This window comes from Leuciscus leuciscus (genome assembly GCF_965113295.1).
Source record: "Leuciscus leuciscus genome assembly, chromosome: 5".
NCBI classification, from domain to species: Eukaryota; Metazoa; Chordata; class Actinopteri; order Cypriniformes; family Leuciscidae; genus Leuciscus; species Leuciscus leuciscus.
The window spans coordinates 30,131,499-30,154,546 of NC_138729.1; the positions used below are offsets into that span (position 1 = coordinate 30,131,499).

At 36.7% G+C, this 23,048-nt stretch overlaps 2 protein-coding genes across 6 annotated transcripts in view; both read left to right on the forward strand.

Annotated features, from left to right (window-relative positions):
- Positions 1 to 13,011, forward strand: part of tnpo1 (transportin 1) — a 34,063-nt gene extending 21,052 nt beyond the window's left edge. The window contains exons 12-24 of one of the 2 annotated variants that reach the window (XM_082169498.1): positions 372 to 597; positions 2,459 to 2,630; positions 2,840 to 2,926; positions 3,391 to 3,498; positions 3,662 to 3,820; positions 4,712 to 4,799; positions 4,916 to 5,014; positions 5,103 to 5,198; positions 7,485 to 7,560; positions 8,902 to 9,001; positions 9,091 to 9,165; positions 9,269 to 9,395; positions 10,375 to 13,011. In XM_082169498.1, the coding sequence (XP_082025624.1) occupies positions 372 to 597; positions 2,459 to 2,630; positions 2,840 to 2,926; positions 3,391 to 3,498; positions 3,662 to 3,820; positions 4,712 to 4,799; positions 4,916 to 5,014; positions 5,103 to 5,198; positions 7,485 to 7,560; positions 8,902 to 9,001; positions 9,091 to 9,165; positions 9,269 to 9,376 (1,394 nt within the window). In that variant the 3' untranslated portion in view covers positions 9,377 to 9,395; positions 10,375 to 13,011. Of the gene's footprint in view, positions 1 to 371; positions 598 to 2,458; positions 2,631 to 2,839; positions 2,927 to 3,390; positions 3,499 to 3,661; positions 3,821 to 4,711; positions 4,800 to 4,915; positions 5,015 to 5,102; positions 5,199 to 7,484; positions 7,561 to 8,901; positions 9,002 to 9,090; positions 9,166 to 9,268; positions 9,396 to 10,374 lie in introns of those variants that run through there. The other variant, XR_014206006.1, reaches the window with a different exon arrangement.
- A 404-nt stretch (positions 13,012 to 13,415) lies between these two features.
- The window catches only part of fcho2 (FCH and mu domain containing endocytic adaptor 2), a 53,267-nt gene continuing 43,634 nt past the window's right edge, over positions 13,416 to 23,048 (forward strand). For 3 of the 4 annotated variants that reach the window (XM_082169025.1, XM_082169027.1, XM_082169026.1), the window contains exon 1: positions 13,419 to 13,660. In XM_082169025.1, the coding sequence (XP_082025151.1) occupies positions 13,628 to 13,660 (33 nt within the window). In that variant the 5' untranslated portion in view covers positions 13,419 to 13,627. Of the gene's footprint in view, positions 13,661 to 23,048 lie in introns of all 4 variants that reach the window. The other variant, XM_082169028.1, reaches the window with a different exon arrangement.

A 23,048-nucleotide genomic window follows, 5' to 3' on the forward strand; every position in this document is an offset into this window, starting at 1 on the left:
TAAAAGTAAAGATATCTTTACAGTCACTTTTGAGCAATTTTTGAGGTTCCTTGCAGAAAAAAGTATTTATTTCTTTAAATAAATCTTATTGGCCCCTACTTTTGGACTGTAATATATATGTATACTTTTTGTTTAACAAATAAATACAAATTTATATCTTAACTGGCTAATCCTTTATTTTAATGTGTTTGTGTTACACAAATTACGTGTCACTTTTGTTAATTACTGTACTAATAAAAAAAATTGTAATTACTAGCAACTTCAAAAAAAGAATTGCACACCAAGTGCATGTAGTTAATTAGAATGAATTTTTTAATAAAGTGTGACCTCCATCTCTCTTTTTTGACAAGTATTTTCTTTCTTTTCTTTAGGCTGTATGCAGGGGATGATCGCCTACTTGCCAGAGTTGATTCCACATCTGGTACAGTGTCTCTCTGATAAGAAGGCGCTGGTTCGATCCATCACTTGCTGGACTCTGAGCCGCTATGCACACTGGGTTGTTAGCCAGCCCCCCGATACCTACCTCAAACCGCTCATGACTGAACTGCTCAAACGGATACTTGACAGTAACAAACGCGTCCAAGAGGCCGCCTGCAGGTGAGCATGTGTCACAATATTGTATATCTTGTTTAAAGTGCCCCTATTATGCTATTTTAAAGTTTCCTAATGTTGTTTTGGAGTCTCCTACAACAGATTTACATGCATCAAATGTCAAAAAAACTGTTTAATTTTCTCATAATATACATTTCCACATCACCACATTTTCAATGATTCTCAAACGACTCGTCAGATGAATCAATCTCTCTAAATCCCTCCTTTCCGCAAGCTACTCTGCTCTGATTGGCCAGACCAGACTCAGTCTGTTGTGATTGGTCTACATGCCAATTGCCATAGAACGTCAGATCTGCTTGTCCTGAGGCTTCCTACACCGTGAACTAAACACAGTAACGAACAATGACGTTGATTTGACCATATCAATGCGAGAACGAGTCCGATGATGAAACATTGGAAGAACTATTCATTCAACCCGAACCTCCATTGCAAGGACAACTTTAGCAGGATGTTTCAGTGATACACTACTCAGTTTGAGGTACATTATGGGATGTTGCAACTGTAATTCCTCACCATCAGCATTAACAAGTGCATGTCCATCAACAAACCGATTATTTTACTTGTACTTATTTATTTACCGAGTATTTTTCTAATTTATTGCGGTGAACACGTGGAAACTGTATCAATAACAGTGCATACATTAGCCGAGCTCTAGCGTGAATGACTGTAACAAAGTCATTATGTCAAACAAACAAATCTTGCTCCATGCTTAATTTTTACTCAAAGTAGTGAGAACGACAGACGATCTGCATTAATAGACACAGTTTTAGGTAATAGTGGCCCACAACTGATCAGCAGAAGTATTTAAGTAAGACAGTAATAATGTGAGTTAACCAGTTAGCAGGAGACCTACACAATATAAAACTCAAAACTAAGTATTTTGAACACCATCTTTCAAGAGCAAGCAGTTTGCGAATCCTGCATTGAACTCCGAGATTTGAAAAGCAGTCGTCAGTGAAATAAAGGGAACACAGCAAAAGTTTAGGATTATACTGCTATGATATCAAGGTAAAGATACATTTTAACCACTGATTAAAATGCGATGCCCCTGGTTATAATTTTTACATTTTTTAACGCAGGTGCTGAGGGGGTACTAAATATATAAATACTATTAATAAATTAGCAAACATTGGCCACTTAATATTTAATATTCAATTATTTTAATGATCACAGTTAAAGTATTAATTTGATTAAATTGAAGCACAACATTCAGCTTTCAATCAAATATTCTTAAAGATTTATTATTATTAATAATGTTATTTCAACATAATATCTCGTTATTTCAACATAATATGTGTGCGTGCAACAAGCAAGATGTGCATTTGTAAATCCGGTGACACGCGTGCATTGATTTTTATTAATATGATGAGATGCGCTCCAGTTCACGTGCAATGCAAGTGACCGCAGAATGGAATTGTTTATTCAGAATGGAATGGATCTGAATGATGAAACGTAAAAATTTTTTTTTTTTAAAGTGAACAATGATGAATACAGAAAATGAACAAGAATGAACTTTGAATGGCCTAGGAGGAGTAGGCTTACTACTCTAATATAATAAAACAAGGTTTTAGAATATAGAATATTTTTTAAACAAAATAAATATTTTTAAAGCCTATTATCCCAGGCCCGGTGTGATGCGTGCGAATGGAGGAGACGCTGCGCATGACGTGACGTGTAGCATTTTGTAACACAAATGCTTGATCAAGGGCCCGGCCCGAGGGTAGTGGTGGGAAATATCGGCCCACGGGTCGGGTCAAGTTCGGGCTCGGGCAGAGAATCTAAGCTCTACACCTGAGATCTCTTTTTATCCTCTTTTAATCTCTGACTCTTACTCTTCCTCCCACAGTGCCTTTGCTACTCTTGAAGAGGAGGCTTGCACTGAGCTGGTGCCGTACCTTGCTTATATTTTGGACACGTTGGTCTTTGCTTTCAGTAAATACCAGCACAAGAACCTACTCATTCTCTATGATGCCATTGGGACTCTGGCTGACTCTGTGGGCCACCATCTCAACAAACCAGTAATTGCACGATCAAATAAACACAAACTCTTTTGTAACAGGCACATATCTTTATTTTTTCAAACATATACAGTAGAGGTAGAACATTTGAATTAAAATAAACTATTTGTAATTGAAGTATTTAATATAATTATAATCAACATTTCTCTTGCTTTGTCTGCCAGTAACTTTTCGTGTTGTTGTTCACATGCACTGTGCTCTATTTGCAGGAATATATTCAGATGCTGATGCCTCCATTGATACAAAAATGGAACCAGCTAAAAGATGAAGATAAAGACCTCTTTCCCTTACTGGAGGTAGTGATCTAACATTTCATTTATGTAAACTACCGTTCAGAGGTTTTTTTTTTTTTTTTTTTTAGTCTCTTATGCTCAGCAAGTCTGCATTTATTTGATAAAAAAATACAGTAATATTGTGAAATATTATTACAATTAAAATACTTTTTTTTTAGCATCATTTCTTCAGTGTCACATGATCCTTCAGAAATCATTCTGATATCCTAAGTTTCCTTGATGAATAGATAGTTAAAAAGAACAGCATTTTGAAATAAAAATCTTTTGTAACATTATAAATGTTTTACTGTCACTTTTGGTCAATTTAATGCATCATTTCTAAAACATGCAGAGAAAAAAAAAGATTAATTCAGCAGAAGTCAGAGACAAATATTTGTATTGTTTAGAATTTTGCATGTCAGTGTATGTCCTTGATGGTTGTGATTCAGAACAAGATCCTTATCATTCTATGTTTGTTTCTCTTTTAGTGTCTCTCGTCTGTGGCCACTGCCCTTCAGAGTGGCTTCCTGCCATACTGTGAGCCTGTCTACCAACGCTGTGTCAACCTGGTCCAGAAAACACTCGCCCATGCCGTGGTGAGAGACCACTCATACATCAAGCATTCCGTAAATCTCTGTTAGCTTAAAGAAAATACTGGAGAGTGAAAAGTGTTGCAAAATGAGAGATGGGCATAATTTAAAAACATTGTTTTATCCAACATAGTGGATATCACATGATCTCTCTCTATCTGTCACACAGCTTCACCAGACGCAGCCTGAGTTTTATGAAGCTCCTGATAAAGATTTCATGATTGTGGCTCTGGATCTGCTCAGCGGGTTAGCAGAGGGTCTCGGCGGGAACATTGAACAGCTTGTTGCCCGTAGCAACATTCTCACTCTCATGTACCAGTGCATGCAGGTAACTATACAGCATAACAAGTTGTGTTTAGCCTAAACAACATGTGTTTAGCCTAATATAACTAACACTAACAGAACTTCAACAATACCATTTGGTTGTTTCACACTTCATTTGGTTGCTTTGTCCAAACCCAAGTTCAATTCCTCTCTTATCAGTTCCCTTTCTACTGGGAACTCGCACGGCTTTCCCAGTGTCTTGTTCCCCTTCTCAGTGAACCATGGTTATATTTGTAACCCGAGAAGGTCTCTGTTCATTTACGCTAATGTTCAAAAGTTTGGGGTTTGTACGATTTTTTTCATGTTTTTGAAAGAAGTCTCTTATGCTCACCAAGTCTGCAGTAATACTGTGTAATATAATTCAATTTATTTCTATTTTAAAATGTGATTTATTTCTGTAATGTCCATTTTTTTCTTCAGTGTCACATGATCCTTCAGAAATTATTCTAATATGATTTAGTGCTCAAATAACATTTATTATTATTATCAATGTCGAAAACATTTTTATATTTTACAGTTAATATTTTAGTGGAAACCATGATTTAAAAAAAATATATATTATTTGATAAATTGAGAGCATTTATTTTAAATAGAAATCTGTGGTAACATTATAAATGTCTTTACTGTCACTTTCGATCAGTTTAGTGTGAATAACGTATTCATTTCTTTCAAAAACAAAAATCTTGCTGACCCAAAACTTGAACCATGGTGTGTTTGTGCCACAGTTCAACTGAGTTCAACCATGCTAACTTTATGAAATTAGGACGGCTCACTTTTCATACCAATTGCGAACCAGACCCCAGTCCACCTGTTTAAATTGAGTAAAGAAAAAAGGCTTGCAAAAACTGTTTTAGCCTTGTAAAAATTAAGTCTTTTGATTTTTGTATTTTCAAAGGATAAAATGCCAGAGGTTCGACAGAGTTCTTTTGCCCTGTTGGGAGATTTGACCAAAGCCTGTTTCCAACATGTCAAACCTTGCATTGGTATGTGGTTGCACATATTCCCTGACACTTTCTCAGTTTCATCCATCTCGGTTTACCTTCAGGAACTTACTTTTGTTGTTGTTGATTGTTTGTTTGTGTTAATCTCTCCTTTCTAGCTAACTTCATGCCTATCTTAGGCACAAACCTGAACCCAGAATTGATATCAGTCTGCAATAATGCAACATGGGCCATTGGAGAGATATCTATTCAAATGGGTGAGAGTTTCATCATCATCTTCAGTTATTGATTTCACTGATTTCATTATACCTTTAAGGTTAACATGCTATTTGTGTCTCTGCTCAGGTTCTGAGATGCAGCCTTATGTCCCGATGGTTTTACAGCAGCTTGTGGAGATCATAAACAGACCCAACACACCCAAGACTCTGCTGGAGAATACAGGTACCATATGAGGGGTGCTAGACCAGGCTGACCCCTCACAAGAGGTTTCCGCCCTCTTTCTTTCCCAAACTCTCCCAGTCCCCGTTCCGCAGTGCTTATTAATCTCCATACAAACTCCAGGAAGTGGACCTTACAAGGTTTGATAAAGGTTTTAAGATAACTTGATGTGAATATTAACTAACTAACTGTGTAATGAATAAGAATAAGAGCGATTTTAATGCTCATTTATTCTATATACAAAGTTAGTTCCCTCAGCATATCCTGTCTTCAGAAATGAACATAACAGACCTTGTAACAGTCCAGCCATGGTATTTACTGAAGTGGATTAATAAATTGAATGAATTCCATGTTAGCAAGTAGAGTTAATATCACTGTAATTAAGTCACAAGCATCAGTCAGTGAGATATTACAATACAAACCACGATAAATGTAAAACAGCCATGATAGGAATATTAAGACCTGCTGTCTTTGATTTGAATGTTTTTTTTTTTACTTGAAAAATGTCACTTTAAATAGTCTTTTTTACCCTTTTAATTCAGAGAAAACGTCTAAACTCAAACTAAATCTGTTTTGTAGTGTTTAGATGAATGTATAGCACCTGTACCTCACAAAATATATCCCAGTTACACTCCACTCTAATTGGACTGCTCAAATTGAAGCTCTAGTCTGAGCCGTAATGGCCGGCGACATTGATGCCTTTTTTTAAATGAGGGTGAAGTGTAATGCTCCTAACATACTCTCAAAGAAACAAGGGTACTTGTAGATGTGTTCCTGTTTGTCGATTTATTTCTGTTGTTTTAGTTACTTTTCTTTTTCAATGTGAATGCATATCTGCCAATAGATGTTGAATGTTGTTTAGTCAAGGACGGCTAATGTTTGATGCAGGATTGCTGATGTCTTGATTATTAATGTCACAGGGACTAAGTCCTTAAAAAAGAAAGAAAAGTAAGCATGTGGCATAGGCAAATCCCCACTGACCATTTTTATGAGTCAAGTTTCAAGTGTGAGTCTGCTAACTCACTACTGTTCAAAAGTTTGGGGTCAGTAAGATAAATAAATGAATACTTTTATTTAGCAAGGATGCATTAAATTGATCAAAAGTGAAAGCAAGGACATTTACGTTATTACAAAAAAATTTAATTCTGTTCTTCTGAACGTTCTATACAAAGAATCCTGAAAAAACAAATCGCAATTCTGTTTCCGCAAAAATTCTAAACTGCACAACCGTTTTCAACATTGATAATAATAATAAGAAATTGATTAAAAAAAAATATTTCTGAGGATCATGTGACCCTGAGGACTGGAGCAGTGGCTTCTGAAAAATGTCAGCTTTGCAATCACAAGAATAAAATACATTTTGAAATATATAAAAATAATATATAATTTCACAATATTATTGTTTTTTTTACTGTATTTTCGATCAAATAAAGGCATCCTTGGTAAGCATAGAGACTTTGAAAAAACATAGGACATCTTCCCAACCCCAAACATTTGAACAGTATGTGTACGAGATCTCTTCATGGTGCAGGTTTGATATCATTAATGTTATGATATTGAGTTTATCTACTAATTAATATGATAATGGTGAATCAGCCCATCCTGCACTGAACTGCGTTCTCTAATGAGCCAATCATCTGCTTTCTGCATGTCTCATTGGACTGTTCATAAATGCCTGTCTTTAATGAGAATGTTGCATAGTTTTGTGTCTCTTAAACTTAGGTCTCCCTCCTCTGTGCCTCTTAAGATCCTGGTGGAATCTAGTCCTCTCCATGTAGTTCGCTTGGCGTAACATGCATTACTTAAAGAAACAAAAGAGACAGAAAGAAAGACAAGACTTTTCTGTTCTACTGAAGAAATTTTTGTGAGTTTAAGGGAGAAAATCTTACAAAACAAGATTGTTTTCTGTAGTCTTCATCTCTAAAACAGGGATTTGGGGGGGGAAAGAACATGCAGTCATGAAGGTGATGTAGTGACGTTACATAAATTTGGCGGACACTGAAAGTTTCTCTGAGCTGTAAAGAAGCTGTGTTTTCTAAGACTCCTCCCTTAAACGAGATCTATGTTTTTTAGTGTCATATTTTTACATTTGACCCTGTAGTCTGGGGCTGTGAAGAGCACTAGTGAAATCTTGTGTTTATTCTCATACACAGATTCTGTTGAGTTCTGTTTCTGAGTTGTCTGTTTGTTTGTTTGTTTGTTTGTTTCTTTTTGTTTTCTCCTCCCCCCTCATTCGCTCATGTCTTGGTTGGCGTTTGGTGCTGTATAACCGTGATTGCGTTACCTTAGCAATAACAATTGGTCGTCTTGGTTACGTTTGTCCTCAAGAGGTGGCACCCATGCTACAGCAGTTTATAAGACCCTGGTGTGTATTATTCAATCTTTTATTTCATTCATTTCCTCTTTATGTCTATCTTCTGGCTTTTCTCCCTATGGCTCTCTCTCTTTCTCTCTTTCTCTCTCTCTCTTTCTCTCTTCTCTCTCTCTCTCTCTCTCTCTCTCTCTCTCTCTCTCTCCTCTCTCTCTCTCTCTCTCTCTCTCTCTCTCTCTCTCTCTCTCTCTCTCTCTCTCTCTCTCTCTCTCTCTCTCTCTCTCTCTCTCTCTCTCTCTCTCTCTCTCTCTCTCTGTCTTTCTCTCACTCGCTCAGTTTCTCTCCAAACCTTGTTCCCAGTGTTCTTGAAAAGGCTCCTGCTTTTCTTCATGCCTTGCGCTAGTATAGAAACATCCAGAGTTGTATATACAAAGCATACAATTTCGCTAGGATAATATTTATATCTTCTTGCCATGCAAGAAGACACAGTAGGAGGCCTATTCAAGACATTTGAGAGAAGGCATCCCTCACTTTCGCTCTACCTTTCTCTCTGTTCTGTATGATTCAGTCTAAATCATTGCCAACCATGTGACTAACCCTGTCCCTCTAGGTCTTGTTGTTTAATTTGCCTCAGGAGCACCTTCATGTATTCTCAATTGATTTATTTCAGTTTTCACTTCTGTTTTCGTCTTTTATTGTCGCTATCTAACTACTAATTGAGTGCATGGGGTAATATCAAATGCTTGCTGGTTTCAGGAAACAAAAGCGCTAGTTATCTATGGATAAAAAGAAGATAAGTGGAAAAGCTTCTTTAAAAAGTATTTTTCCTCCCCATTAGATGTGGAGTCTTTTAGCTGCATGATTCTATCCCAGAATGCCTGCCCCAAAATGTGCACTAGTTTAACTCTATAAACTAGCAGCTGACAGAATACATGGTGCTATATAGACATTGTATTTGTTGTAAGCGTTGTACTTGTTCTTATAAAGAAGTAGGTTGTTTTACCACAAAAGCAGCTGAAGATCTTTATAAACAATAACATAATTTCTAAAGAAGGTAGATGTATATGATTAAGAACCAATGATATTGATGCTAGAAAAAATAAGATTTTAATTTTCTGTAAAATGATTGTGGGATTGTCAGGAAATATTGCAACAAGCTGAACTCTTCAGGTAAACCCGAAAGCTACTTTTCGGTTTCAACAAGAGAATGTTTTCATCACAAAGAAGATAAAAATGTTGGTTTCTCGATTGACCAATCTCTGTGATTTTAAAACGTTTGCTCGTCCCAAGGTGCTCTGAGGTGATAGTCATGATATTGTGTTGATTATGTGTTAGTCCACAAGCAAACTAACCGCACAGGCTTGTTATTTGAAAACTGGTTCTTCCCTTCACTAGGTGCACCTCTCTTCGCAATATAAGAGACAATGAAGAAAAAGACTCTGCGTTCAGAGGAATCTGCACCATGATCACGGTCAACCCTGGTGGTGTGGTGCAGGTATGACACGATATTCTCAGTGATGTCTCTCTTGAGTGCTCTGACAATCGAAAATGATCCTCTTTGTTTTCTTTACCATCCCTCTTCAGGACTTTATATTTTTCTGTGATGCTGTAGCATCCTGGATGAACCCAAAAGACGATCTTCGAGAAATGTTCTATAAGGTAGAGCGCTGTGTAAATATTTTGTATGAGTCTGTGAGTTGGGAAAAACCTTCAAGGTGATTGTGGACGCATGCTTCATACTTAAGTGCGTGTTCCCTGCTAGATCTTGCATGGGTTTAAGAACCAGGTTGGAGACGAGAATTGGAGACGCTTTTCTGACCAGTTTCCCCTTCCACTCAAAGAGAGACTTGCAGCCTTCTATGGGGTGTAGATGTTACCTGATTGAAGAGGTAATTTTCCATGAGATTTCCTAAGCTAGACTCTCTATTAGAGGAGTGTGTCAAAGCTTCTTTATAAGGCTATACAGCAGCTCTTCGTCGCAGTTGTTTTTAAATGTTTACTATATAAAAGCAAATGTCGTTTAAATAGGCCTGCATGCACAGTTAAATATATATCCTTCAGATATATCCTATATATCCTTCAGAAATCAGTCTAATATGCTGATTTGCTGCTCAATATACATTTTCTTATTATTATCAATGTAGAAATAATTTTGTAATATTATGTGTCTTTACTGTGACTTTTGATCAATTTAATGCATCCTTGCTGAATAAAAATATTAATTTCTTTAAAAAAATAAATCTTACTGACCCCCAAATTTTTGAACGGTAGAGTATATATTGTGCAGATTTTTTGCAGAATTTAAAGTCAGTTTAATTATTACTAATTATTTATTATGGTAATTATTATATTCGGCACACTCTATCCCATGCATGCCCATTAATAAATATTTTGTGAAACTTTATTAATCTTTCAATTAGGGCTGTGAAACGATTAATCGCATCCAAAATAAAACTTTGTGTTTACATAATACGTGTGTGTACTGTGTATAATCATTTTGTATATATAAATACACACACATGCATGTATATATTTAAGAAATATTTGCATGTATATATAGTTTATGTATAGTTAAAAAAAAACGTAAATGTATTCATGCATGTGTGTGTATTTATATATTCCAAATAATTATACACAGTACTTTTTAAATATTTTATTTTGGATGCGATTAATCATTTCACAGCCCTACTTTCAATAAGGTAGCTCAAATTTGATCAAATTTAAGTCAATTCTACAGATTTTCTCCCAATGAACAGTAGACATAACCTTAAATGCTTGTTATTTTAAAGTGTTACTGATATCTATTTAATAATGATACTGTACGTGTAACATTAATCTAATTTGATCTCTTTCTCTTTTGTTCTTCAGCTTATTCACTATGCGAGAGGATGGGAACCTCTGATACCCAGGGCATATGTTGCCCTTTACCTGGGGGGAAGGGTGGTCTAGCAGGGGAGGGAGTCACACGGCCCACTGGACCCCTGTAGATGGGGTGGGAGGGAAGTGTTAGCTAAGGCACTAGTCGACGACACCTCGCCAAGCCAAACCTAAATAGGGAGGAAAGCTTTTTCATCATGTCATAACAATCAACCATGAGGGTGAAAACAAAATACATTGTTAGCGTTCATTCACCAGGGCACTTAATGTAACGGGACATCCAGGGGTAAAAAACAAACAAACAATGACATGAAGATATGTGTAAACTCTGTATTGTTGCACTCCTGACATAGGAAAGTGCCTGGAGACGAGCTCTGAAAGCTTAAAAAACAGGTTTTGTTTATTTTCTGGACTGTATCATTTAGAGGGGGTGGGTGTGATGTAAATCTCAACTGGACGCTAAGCATAAGTTCCTTTGCATGGGGTGATGTAGGGTATAGCTCGACTGCATGAAAGTGTGCAGACCGTATTTTGTGGGCCAGCTATGCACAGCAGTAGACCGTAAACATTCTAAAAACGTACCATATTTTAGACGCTTCGTCTGAAAGGTAACAACGTAACTAGAAATGTAAGTCCTCTCATATCATTGATAGTGAAAAGGTTTTCATCTTTAAACATTATTAAACTGGCAGTGATGCGAATATAAAGGAATAAAATAGGAATGACTGCATAACTTTATTTATTATTTTCAACATTTTTCTTGGTAAATTACGTTGGCATGCGCAAAGCAAGAGAGAAGACTCCATATTAACACAGTGAAGATGTTTGAACAGTTCAAACATCTGATTTATTGCTCTGTACGAGGCTTTAATGTCCCAGTCTCACTTTCCAGTGTGGCTCGACATAGATCCAAACTAGTGAACCCTAAACACACATTTTGTTCATTTGAGACATCCACAATTTCTTTTTGCTTAGTTTGCTCAGAGCATGATTTTGAAGATGCTTGTAATATCTGTTTTGACTGATCAGGTTAATCTGGATGTTTAGTTGTTTGATTTGTGCATGTTGGTGGCCCAATGAGCAATCTGTTTTTCCTAGCCCTCCCCCACAAACTAGGTTTAATAATGTGTTTTTTCCACACATACGCAACAGGTGACGTGTTTTCCATCCACATATTGCTTTTGTGACTTTTATTTAGTTCCGTTACCTCGTGCATGAAGTTTAAAAAACGTCCCACGTTGTGTTGTGTGTAATCCTGGACAGTACAGTGCTTGTGGAGGCAGTATTTGTGTCCCTCATGTGAATAGTAGCAAGCCTTAAAATGTCTGAATGTATCCCAGAGTGTGAGGATTTCGGTATTAAGAACTTTGTGCTTAAAAGTTGCTGCCACTTTAGTATCAGACAGACAAGACTGATGTTCATACTCATCTGGAGGCCCGTGAAATGGTTCTTTCAGGTATAAGTTAAGATCTGGATTCAAACTGAACCAGCTGAGGGCTCAGACTTCTAAGGATGTACGCAGAGAAATGTTTTATAATTTTAGATCTGAACACCATGGGATACTGTCAGGTGTTTCTGAGTCTGTGTTGTGCTGGTGTATTTTTGCAAAGTGTTTTTATTTTCTTCAGTTTGTCTGTCACATTCCAGCTGTTTTACATTGGTAACCGATTAGAGAGGTCGGAGATTCTTCTGAAAAAAAAAAAACAATTATGAAAAGAGCAAACAAAGAAACAAGATGTAGGCAGATATTATGAATGTTAAGTGTGTCGTCTTACACTTATGATTGCTGCTATGTGTTGTAATTTTCTACTTGAATATTTTATGTTGTAGAGACCTCAGGAGGTATGTTTACTTTTATTTTTTTTAATGTATGCCTTTCTCTGCTGTTCAGTCTCCCATGTTTCATAATAATAATAGAGCAATTCACTAATCCATTCTGCTGCTGGTGAATATCCTTTCTAACTGGCATATTCTGTCACTCTGTCTCCTTGTAAAGGAATGTAAACTTTTTTTATTTTTTATTAGAGGAGATAAAATATCAGTTAGTAGACACTCGTATAGCTTCATGTGGGGATAATTTTGAAGAAACTGGCCCTTATGTATCTGAACACTTGTTATTTATGAAATATAAATGCAGTATATACTGTAACGCCTTGAAGTTAAACTTGAGTTTTCGGGGGGTGGGGGTATAAATACGGCCATGAGACTTGGAGATTGCACAGTAATGAATCTAATTGTTTTACTTTTTTTTGTGTGTACAAAAATGTAAAAATCTAAATGTTGTGTCCCCACCCTAGACTGCACCAACTGCTGTATAGTTATATGTGTGGAAATTAAGAAAATGTAATAATGAAGGAAACCTTTGCTCAAACGCTCCCTCTTTCTGGTCCGAGAGCAATTTTATTTATAGTGATTTTTGACTTTTATTTTATAATCTGATTTTGAAGAAAGATTAAAATATAGAAAGTAATCATTTTTAGGGGCCACCAAATATTTTGGATCATGCAAAGAATATATATTGTACTGTAAAAATTTTGTAATGATATTTGTATGACATTGTTATGGACGTGAGTTTGTTCCACTGCTTGGATCTGTACATTGATAAGAATAAACCCTTTTCAAAAATCACTGAGTATGTTATTTGTCCAATGAATTTCAAAGGTATTAAATATAAAGATTCAAATACTTGAATTTGAAAGGGGGAGGGGAGGGGAGGGGGGGGGGGGGGTTATCTGTTATACCAAGATATATATCTGCTACACAATTCATTTATAAATATCCTAAATTAAGGGCATTTGATTGATACACCAGTAACTCATTACACTGTGACCTTTCAGTGATATCTCTAATATAATATTACCACAATTCGTAGTATAATCCCATATGATTATTATACCAGTAAAGAGTGTCTGCACTCAGAATTTTGAGTTTTGCAGTGGGACATTTAAACAATTACATTATTGCATCATGGGAATGCAATTCTTGAAACTGCCACCAGCGTCGCTGTTTCTTAATAACAATTATCTCAATGAAATACTGAACAAGTGGAGGGGTGAAACGCAAGTGAGGAGGTGGAGTCGTGTTCAGATCAGGGAGGAAAACCCATAGCAGCAGAAGAGCAGGAAAAAAAGAGGAAAAAAGACCAGACACAACAACATCGGGGGGAGGTTGGTGGATTAACTGAGCCAAACTGAGGCAATTCAAATTAAGAAAAGCGCCGCTGTGAAGAAGGGAGGACAGCAAGATGATAACGCCCTATTTCCTGGAAAATTTCTGGGTAGGTTGTTTATGTTGTGCTCTTATTTGGCTTTGCGGGTTAAAGACAACTCTTCAGCTCTATTCGTCTGTCATTCTTTACATTGGTATGATATGCTTGATTTCTGGGGTTGTTCTAAGTGTTTTGTTTCACACCGGCCATTGTTGGGATAATACCGGTAAACCATGTTCGAGGCAAGCACGAGAGCATACTGGCCTGTTGCCCCCTCACTTTTCTCGGAGAATCCCGTCCAGCTAGACCGGGGATTGGGCCTCATTACGTCCATCTGACAGACAGCCCACTAAGTTCCACCTCCGTTTAATCTGATTGGCTGTCGGCAACATCTTGGAATGATAATGATCCTGTTCTGCAACACCATTGAATGTTACGGCTGTCAATCACAATGCTGTCCTGCTCTAGTTCTTCCGTAATGAAGTTAGACCGGAGGCCAGAATGGTTAATAAAGTTTAGAGTAGAGTTATGTAATTCATGCATATGTGAAACGTGTAATGATTAGCCCACGTCTCTATTCGTGTTTATCGCTTTACTATCAAGTTTTACCTCATCAAAACATGCCTCCTTATCAGACTTATTTGCTTCTTAAAGGGACAAATTAGATACAATTATGTCATAATTTACTCAACCCAAACATGTATGAGTTAAATACAATGCAAAATGAGATGTGTTAGGCAGAGGGTGCCTATTAAATTAATAGTACAACCAAAAATGAAAATTTTGTCATATTTTACCCACTCTCATGTCATTCCAAACTTCTATGGCTTTCTTTCTGCTGTGGAACTTAAAATAACTTATTAATATTTTGTATAATGTTTTTGGCCATACAGTGGAAGCAAATTTTAACCTAAATGGTTTGGTTGCCAATATTCTTTAAAATATCTACTTTTGTGTTCTGCAGAAGGTTTGGAATGACATAAGAGTGAGTAAATGACACAATGTGCATTTTTGGTTGAACTGTAGCTTGAACAATCTGCCTAACATCTAAGTTAGTCATACAGGTTTTGGAACAACATGAGGGCGAGTAAAAGGACGGAATTTTCATTTTTGGGTCGACTTTCCGTTTTTATGACTGACAGCCTTAGTCTATTTTCACTTTCATTGTATCTGTTTCTATTAATAAAAGTTGAATATTTCCTTTAGCATGCCACAGAAGATTTTTTGTTGTTGTTGCATTTTTCAGTTCATTATCACTTTCAGTACAATGAAGGTGTGTGCGTTCAGGTGTGATCATGCACATTGCACATCCTATCTTTATCATCTCTTACATTCCACAGACATCAAGAATCTAGTCACTATCTCCCCATTGTACAATAAAAGTTATTGAGGGTTTTTGTTCTGATTAAAGTTAATTAATTACCTAAATGACAGAATGGAATAAAGCCTAATGCAGTATGTGTGCATTCCAGAAGAATCATCTGTTGTCATGTGCCGTATATGATCATGGTTTAACTATTAAACAGCATCTGACTGCCACAAGTGTTGAGCCGAGTAGGGTGAGAAAGTGTGCAGTTGGAAGCCGTGACTGTCAAATTGGGAGATGGGGGGAGATGAAGAGAGATGAGGGATTGCAGATCTGTGGAGTCTTCTCAATCAGGCCTTTGTGTCGAGGCCTCAGTGAAACAGGGACGCCTATGATCAGCTGTGTGCTTGTAATGCAGGGCACAGACATACACGCATATACCCCACACACAGAGAGACACACTCCTTCACTGAAGCTGTCAAGCTCAAAACATTAATGCAGGGAAGGGGAAGACTTTCAAAATAGTCTTGATATTTATCTGCCTTGACATAATCATCTTTTGAAATGAATCTTCACCCTCCAGCGTCTGTCGCCCACAGTTGTGACAACTTACCCTAAACCGCCCACAACAAAGAGGTGTGTGAAGGAAACCTCTTAGTCTCGTTTCCTACAGATAAATACATGTAACCACAGATTTCCTCTCATGCTGAAGAGCACCGTGGGATTTGTCTAGTGAGCTTTTGACCTTTGCTGATACACATTCTCCTCTGTTGGTTTTGTTGGTGGTTGTTCAGACTTGTTACAGTCAGAAGACACCTGCTTACAGAAATGTATCCGGTTGAGTCATACTGCAGATATTACCTTTTAGTTTCTAGGTCTCTCTCTAGGTCTTCATGAGAACTCGCTATTTTTTTTATGGTTATGTTAGTCATTTGTAGAGTCTAAAATGTCAGAACAGTTATTGATAACATTTACATGCACATCATTTTCCGATTACCTTTACAGTCATTCATTTAGCTTTTATCCAAAGCCAATTACAAATGTGGAATGTCAAAAGCAATTTGTCATACAGTCAACAGTATTCATTGTATACAATGCCATGTTTAGTAAAACTAGATAGTGAAATGCAGAAAAGAACTGAAAGAGATTTTTTTTTTTTTATATATATAAATAGGAGTTATTAAGGTCTATATTTTGTTTGCCTTTATTCTGGAAAGAACATACATGCTCTTTGGATATTGTTACAGCCCGCTCGTTTAAGGCCGCAACATTAAAGAGGGATTAGACACGCTATCTAATGAATGCACGTTGTTTTATTTAATTGAACAAATACTACAATAACCATGAATAATAATAAACATAAGTCTAGGGATAATCAGGGAAACAAAGAAATAACAAATAGATTAACCACAGCAAAAAAAAAATTAAGCTACATGATATAAGAAATGCATAAGAAACAAATGAGAAAGAAGTCAGTAAGATGTTACATCCTGGTCAAGAGACACTCCTGGGAGAAACTATCACTTAGGGACTGCACTTATATACTCTATTCAGCTAATTATCCATTAACATGGGGGGGCGAATTAGAAATTCCCATGCTCGGCCCCAAGAAAGGGGAAATCTCAAGGTCGGAACAATATTCCTATTCCTGTATTCATGTGATCAGCATAATCAGAATAAAGAAAGGCATGCATTTTTCTTGCTATTCTTACAAGGAAATTTTGGAGATGCTTGCTTGTGCCATATTTAATGATGCAATTCATGATCATGTCCTTCAACAATAACAGAGGAGCATGATGAATTGCAAATGTAAGTTGTGACGTTTATTTTTATATTTGTGAAATATGCTCCAACTGATCAGCTGCCGATCACCAAATAACTACCAAATAATTGCTTCTAGGGACTCGATCGGCGATCTCTCAATTTGCCGATCTCAGAAACCGATTTCATGCTTAAGAAGCAAGTTCGCGCCTGCCGAGGTATGGCGCTGTCTCAATCTCTGTCCGGTGCGGGTAAAAAAAGATATTATAATGTGGGTGAGGTACACTTTATACATCTTTATGAAATAATTTTACAAATCAGTATTTTGAAAACTTTATGTGAGAAGTGATGAGTGTATGTTCACAAACAGCGTGAGTGAATCAGCGCATGCTAGCTCTCTCAAAACTAAAACCAAAAAGTTGATGGAATTGTCAGAATTATAGTTTATAATTTGCACATCTTTTTTAAGTCTTGCCAGTTTAAACATTCAGCTCGTGAGTGCCAAATTGAGTTAGTGGTTGTTACAAATGTATTTAAAAAAATGACAATAGCACTTATTATGTTTATTATTAAGGGAAAAGTAAAAAAACAATTCAAAAAATTTCGTTCTTCCTGGTTAAAAAGGACAACCACGAAAAGTGAGGCACATGTGTTAATCCGGAGTGGTGATTGGCTGCAAGTACACGTCTACGTCATTAGTTTCTGAGCTTTTCTCCACATTTATTCATGAGAATTAGGCTAACTCTTTTAATTAGGGGTGTAACGGTACACAGAAGTCACAGTTCAGTCCATACCTCGGTTTTGGGTCACGGTTCGATACACGTTAGGTACATATGTCCGACCCATATCAAAACAGGATTTTGTCTCATTAGACAGCGGAAACAACTTAACATACTCCGTCATTTATGGTCATACAGAGAAGAGTAAGGCATCATCAAAACTGTAAATGTTCTATTTTTGTTTGTGTGCACTCACAATAAAAACAAAACATTGTGCTTTTGTAAAATAAAGAAAACAAACAGGATGGCGCTTTCTGACGTCCCGGTTTCCTTTGCATGAAGCTTGTGGAACGCGTCACAAAAATAAATCAAAAGCATCTGAACTCTTGTTTTGGGTTGGTGCATAGATCGTCTCTTCTTCTTCTGCTCTTTTTCCTGTTGTGGCGGTCAGCAAACAGCGTTGCATTACCGTTTACACCCCCTTCTAGATTGGAGTGTGTATCGTCTGTGACTAACTGTATTCGTCGTCTGACTGTAAGCACCAAACCGTGACGTCCGTACCGTGAAGGTTCTGGATGAATACATGTACTGTTACACCCCTACTTTTTTTTTGTATTATGCATGAGATAGCATTATAGCGTCATCATGACAATTTAATGTTAATCAAACAACAAATGAAAAAAGAAAATCACTCACTGTTCTTGACTGAATAACTTTTGTAACTTTAAATGTAAGGATTAATCTGTATTGTTGTAATTTTGTTTATTTGTTCTTATTTTATTACTGACTGTTTACTTGTCTTTTTTGTAAATTCCATTCAAAGCTTGAACTCAGGCATGTGCTTTGTGGAAGAAGATATTGTGCAACAAAATTGCCCCTTTGTAAAAACAAATGCATTGCTTGATCAAACATCTAGGTGAGATAACTATAATATATTTTTTGAAAAATGTCTAAATTAACAATAACCATCCCACACCTGCAGGTAATAGATAGGCTAGGTGTGTAAGAGAGAAGACCAAAAAACAAAAACAAAAGGAAATCCGGCACACTATCAATACTTTCAAAAAGTATAAAAAAAGATTTATTAGCAACGTTTCGGTCTCATGACCTTCATCATATACAACATACTGTTCAACTCAATCACTTTTAGGGCCCTATCTTACACCCGGCGCAATGCAGCGCCAAGCGTGACGTTTTTTGCTAGTTTCAGTCCGACGTAGTTATCATTTTCACGTCCTGCGCCACGTTGTTTAAATAGCAAATGCATTTGCGCCCATTTGTGCGCCCATGGGCGTGCTGGTCTGAAAACGAGGTGTGTTCTGACGCATTGTTGGCGCGTTGCTATTTTGAGGCAACAGAAATAGACTAGGCGCAATATTTTTTTGTTATTTAATGAGCGCATTAGTAATGTGCGCCTAGGCGGGTCCACACAACGCGCGTACACTCTGCTTATTAAACACACAGGGACGCACAGCAGCACACAAACATGCCAAATATTTAAAATAAAAGGATTACAATGTGAAAAATTATTATTGTGTACATAAAGATATAGTGGAATCCGGCTTGTCCCGTAGATGATCTGTTGCGCACTTTTACCTCGCGCACGAGCAGTTCCGTTTGCGCTCTGTAGACATCTTCGGTCTTTCCATTATCAAATTCCGTCATGTTATAGCGAATCTGCCATGGCGTGCGCGCAACTGGCATTTGAAGGGAATGGGAGATGAGACTCTGATTGGTTTAACGCATGTAAATCCCAAAACACACCCATTACTCATTATGAAAATAGGGACAACCCTTTTAGACCATGCGCCTGGCGAGCCGACCATTTTTCCCGTCGTTAAACTAGCAAAAGTGGATTTGGACACGCCCTAAGTGAACTTGCGCCCTGCGCTTTCTACCATTAGCTTAGATCGACATTTTATACTCTTTTTAAGGTCTCTAAATGTGCCATTTGACATCTTTGTTTTTTAATGCATTTGAGTGCGTTACATTTCCATTGATCCAGAATGCTGTACGTCTGTAGGACAGATGTCCCGACTAACAAGAGGCAGATCACCCCTCTTAAACAGGGAGAATTCAGAAGGCCATGTAAAGGACTCAAAGCTGTGGTGAAAGGGATTCAGCTGAACTTTGACACTCTCTATGTCTAGATGTTTTGCTCTGCTCGTTGTTGATTTACCATACAGTATTTGCTCTCAGATTGGCGGTGTGATTTTCAGTAACTGAGCTACTGTAATGGGTCATTCATTCCGTGTCAAATCAACCCAATTTCGGAAACTTCCCAGACTCAAATTTTAAATTTTGTTAATATTTTTTCTGTAGAAAGACAAACATAAATAGTGATGACAGCCAAAATATTAAATGTCATGGATGTATATTTACTTAGTAATCCACTATTTTGTAGAGGGGGGTCAAAATGACAGTTTTCACCTGAGATTTGGAGCCAAATTACAGGTGGGTAAAAATGACTTTTGAAAGATGGCAGAATCATTATTTTATTTTTACTTAGAGATTGGTAGGTCTTTTAGTAAAATCTGTTTACTTTAGCAAACTGTGTTGCATTATGCGAACGGTGACTGTTCGAAAATGAAAAAAAATCACTTCTTGTGTTTTTTGCCTCAGTTTTGCATGCCTGTAACCGAAGTATTAAAGATATCTTAAAGGGATAGTTCACTTTGAAATTAATTTTTGGTATGTTTTAGCTTACCTCAAGGGCATCCAAGATGTAGGTGTCTTTTTTTCCGCAGTAGTTTCAATTTTGATATTTTTAGGTCAAACCGTTCTTGTCTGTCAGTCATATAATACAGGTCTATGGTCACGGTCTCAAAGAGCATGCACAGAGTCCAAATTAAAACAATTCCCCGTCGTCCAAATTAAACAATTCCCCATCGTAAGTACACATTGATGGCCTAAGACACGAAACGAGTGGTTTGTGTGAGAAAACGAACAGTATTTATATCGTTTTTACCACTTATACACAGCCATGTCGAAGTGATCTGATCTGACGTGTACACAGACTGGTGCATAGATATATACACACTAGATGTCGCCTTAAAGACATTCGTTCCAATGAACTGCCGTAGACAAGGCGACATTTAGCGTACACGTCAGATCAGATCACTCGGACATGGCTGTGTATAAGAGGTAAAAACGATATAAATACTGTTCGTTTTCTCACACAAACCACTCGTTTCGTGTCTTAGGCCATCAATGTGTACTTACGATGGGGAATTGTTTAATTTGGACGACGGGGAATTGTTTTAATTTGGACTCTGTGCATGCTCTTTGAGACAGTGACCATAGACCTGCATTATATGACTGACAGACAAGAACGGTTTGACCTAAAAATATCAAAATTGAAACTACTGCGGAAAAAAAGACACCTACATCTTGGATGCCCTTGAGGTAAGCTAAAACATACCAAAAATGTATTTCAAAGTGAACTATCCCTTTAATATCCTTTTAGAATCTGGTTCTTAACAAACTTTTCTTTTGTTATCTTAATTTTAAAGGTCCTGGATGGTTCAATGCCAGAGATATGGAGATCTTAATGCGGCTCCATGAGTATATTGGTCTATTGTACAGTGGTCAAAAGCCAAATGTGGGTCACTTTGCATACAGCTGATATTTTTTTCTTTTAAAGAGGAATATCTGAACAACAAATAATGTTGAAACTAGAAATGTTTCTACATTTCTAAATAAATAGTATGTACTTGAATGTTTTCATGTAGGCCTCCTTCAAGTAGCCTACATGTTTGTACTTGAATGTCGGAGTGCCAGAAATATTATTTTTCCAAAGTCTGCATGCCTGTAACTTAAGAAGTATTCAAGATACCTTAATATTGTTCTAGATTCTCATTCTTCGGTCTCAAAGCAGCTCCATGTTCAAATTTACCCAAATTTTACCTATTTTCAGTAATCGAAAATCAGATATGATTCACTTTGCACACAGCTGATACTTATTGTATTTAAAGATGAATGTCTGAAGAATAAATAATGTTTAAACTAGAAATGTATCTTCTTTTCCTCTATCAAAAGAGCTGCATACAATATAACTCTGAGAACCAAAAATCCACTGAAAATGGAGCAGCTCTAAATATTCACTGTGTTATTAAATTAAAGATAAATATGATAGAGCAATAATTTTATGAACAATGAAAGTAAGAGTAGCTCTTAGAATAAATTCAACCAATTTGATTCATATTATTTTGGTTTCTCTACACAATATTTAAAAAATAAATAAAAAATGCAATGAAATACAGGTAAAAATGCAGAGTTGTGTGTGCTTGCAGTCAAGGTCTTTGCATACAATCACGGTACTGGGAACCTCAACCAGTTTGTGAAACCAGTTGTCCCATTCAATCCAAGCACAAATATTTGTACCTTCATGTCTTGTGTGTTTTGGCTTTAAAATATGAATTCTGTTTGGTTTGTCGCGAGCCAGATTGTGGTTTAAAGTTAACACCCTCACAGAAACACAAACACACACAAAGGCACAACACACCACATTAGAGTCAGCAAGCATTTTCCAATGCTCAATTTAGCAACTTCCACCTACATGTTTTGTTCCTCATCCACTGTATGTCTGGTTTTTATCGAACTTCTCTGAACATCAAGGATTTATAGCAGGTCAGGCATAGTTTTGACAATGGCATTGAGAGTTGCTGTGAGATTTGGTTTTCAGAAAATAAATGTGATAGTTATGTGGTCTTATGTTTGTACTTGAATAATAGATACTAAACACAGCATGTCATTTTCTGGGACTTTGAAGCAGTTTATGATTGGTTGTCTATTGCTAAACATTTTGCTGTAACATTCGGTACATCGTTTAACTGTTTACATTTCACATCACAAGTGTAAAACGTTGCTTAACGCAAGGTTAAAACTAGCGTTTACCCGTGGTTTAAAAAGAGTTTAACCCATGTTAAGTGTAGTGTCATCATGTTAAATATAAAAAAATCAATTGAAAAGGATTGAACTGAACAAAACAAAATGACAGCAACATTTTGTGTGACGACAATTTATGACTGGACTTAAGTTTAAAGATTAGGCACAAAAAAAGTCATATAAGCTGCCTGGACCAATCACAGAACAAACTGGCATGCAAGGAGCAGACGCCCAAAGCATTTTCCTGAGTTTGTTGTTTTTTTCATATTGTATTTTTCAATATCACTGCATTCCTCGCCTCGGTCACTTCTGTAGCGCTTGGCTTTCCCGTCGCTGTTCTTTCAACACACAATTGAACAATCACACAGGAAACACACACTGCATGATATTTGCTTTGTCCACAAAAGCTGATGTGGAAGTTACACACAGTATAAACCTGAGATGAGAGCTGCTCATTCTGTTTATTAATCATGTTGATGTGCTTTTGCATAGTTGGTGATCATATCAATCTAACATGCTTTTCTATATTCTTCTCTGAAATACTCCACCAAGCTGCTTTTAAAATGAAAACTGGCTTGAATATATTCTGTGGAGGTACACCACTGTTCCAACACTGATATTTTTTAGAAATTGCTACTTTTTTTTAGTCAGTAAGATGCAGTAAAATGATCAAGAGTGACAGGAATCGAATGTTCTTAAATACTGTTCCTTTGAACTTTCTATTCATCAAAGAATCCTGAAAAATTACTGTTTCCACAAAATAATATTAAGCAGCACAACTATT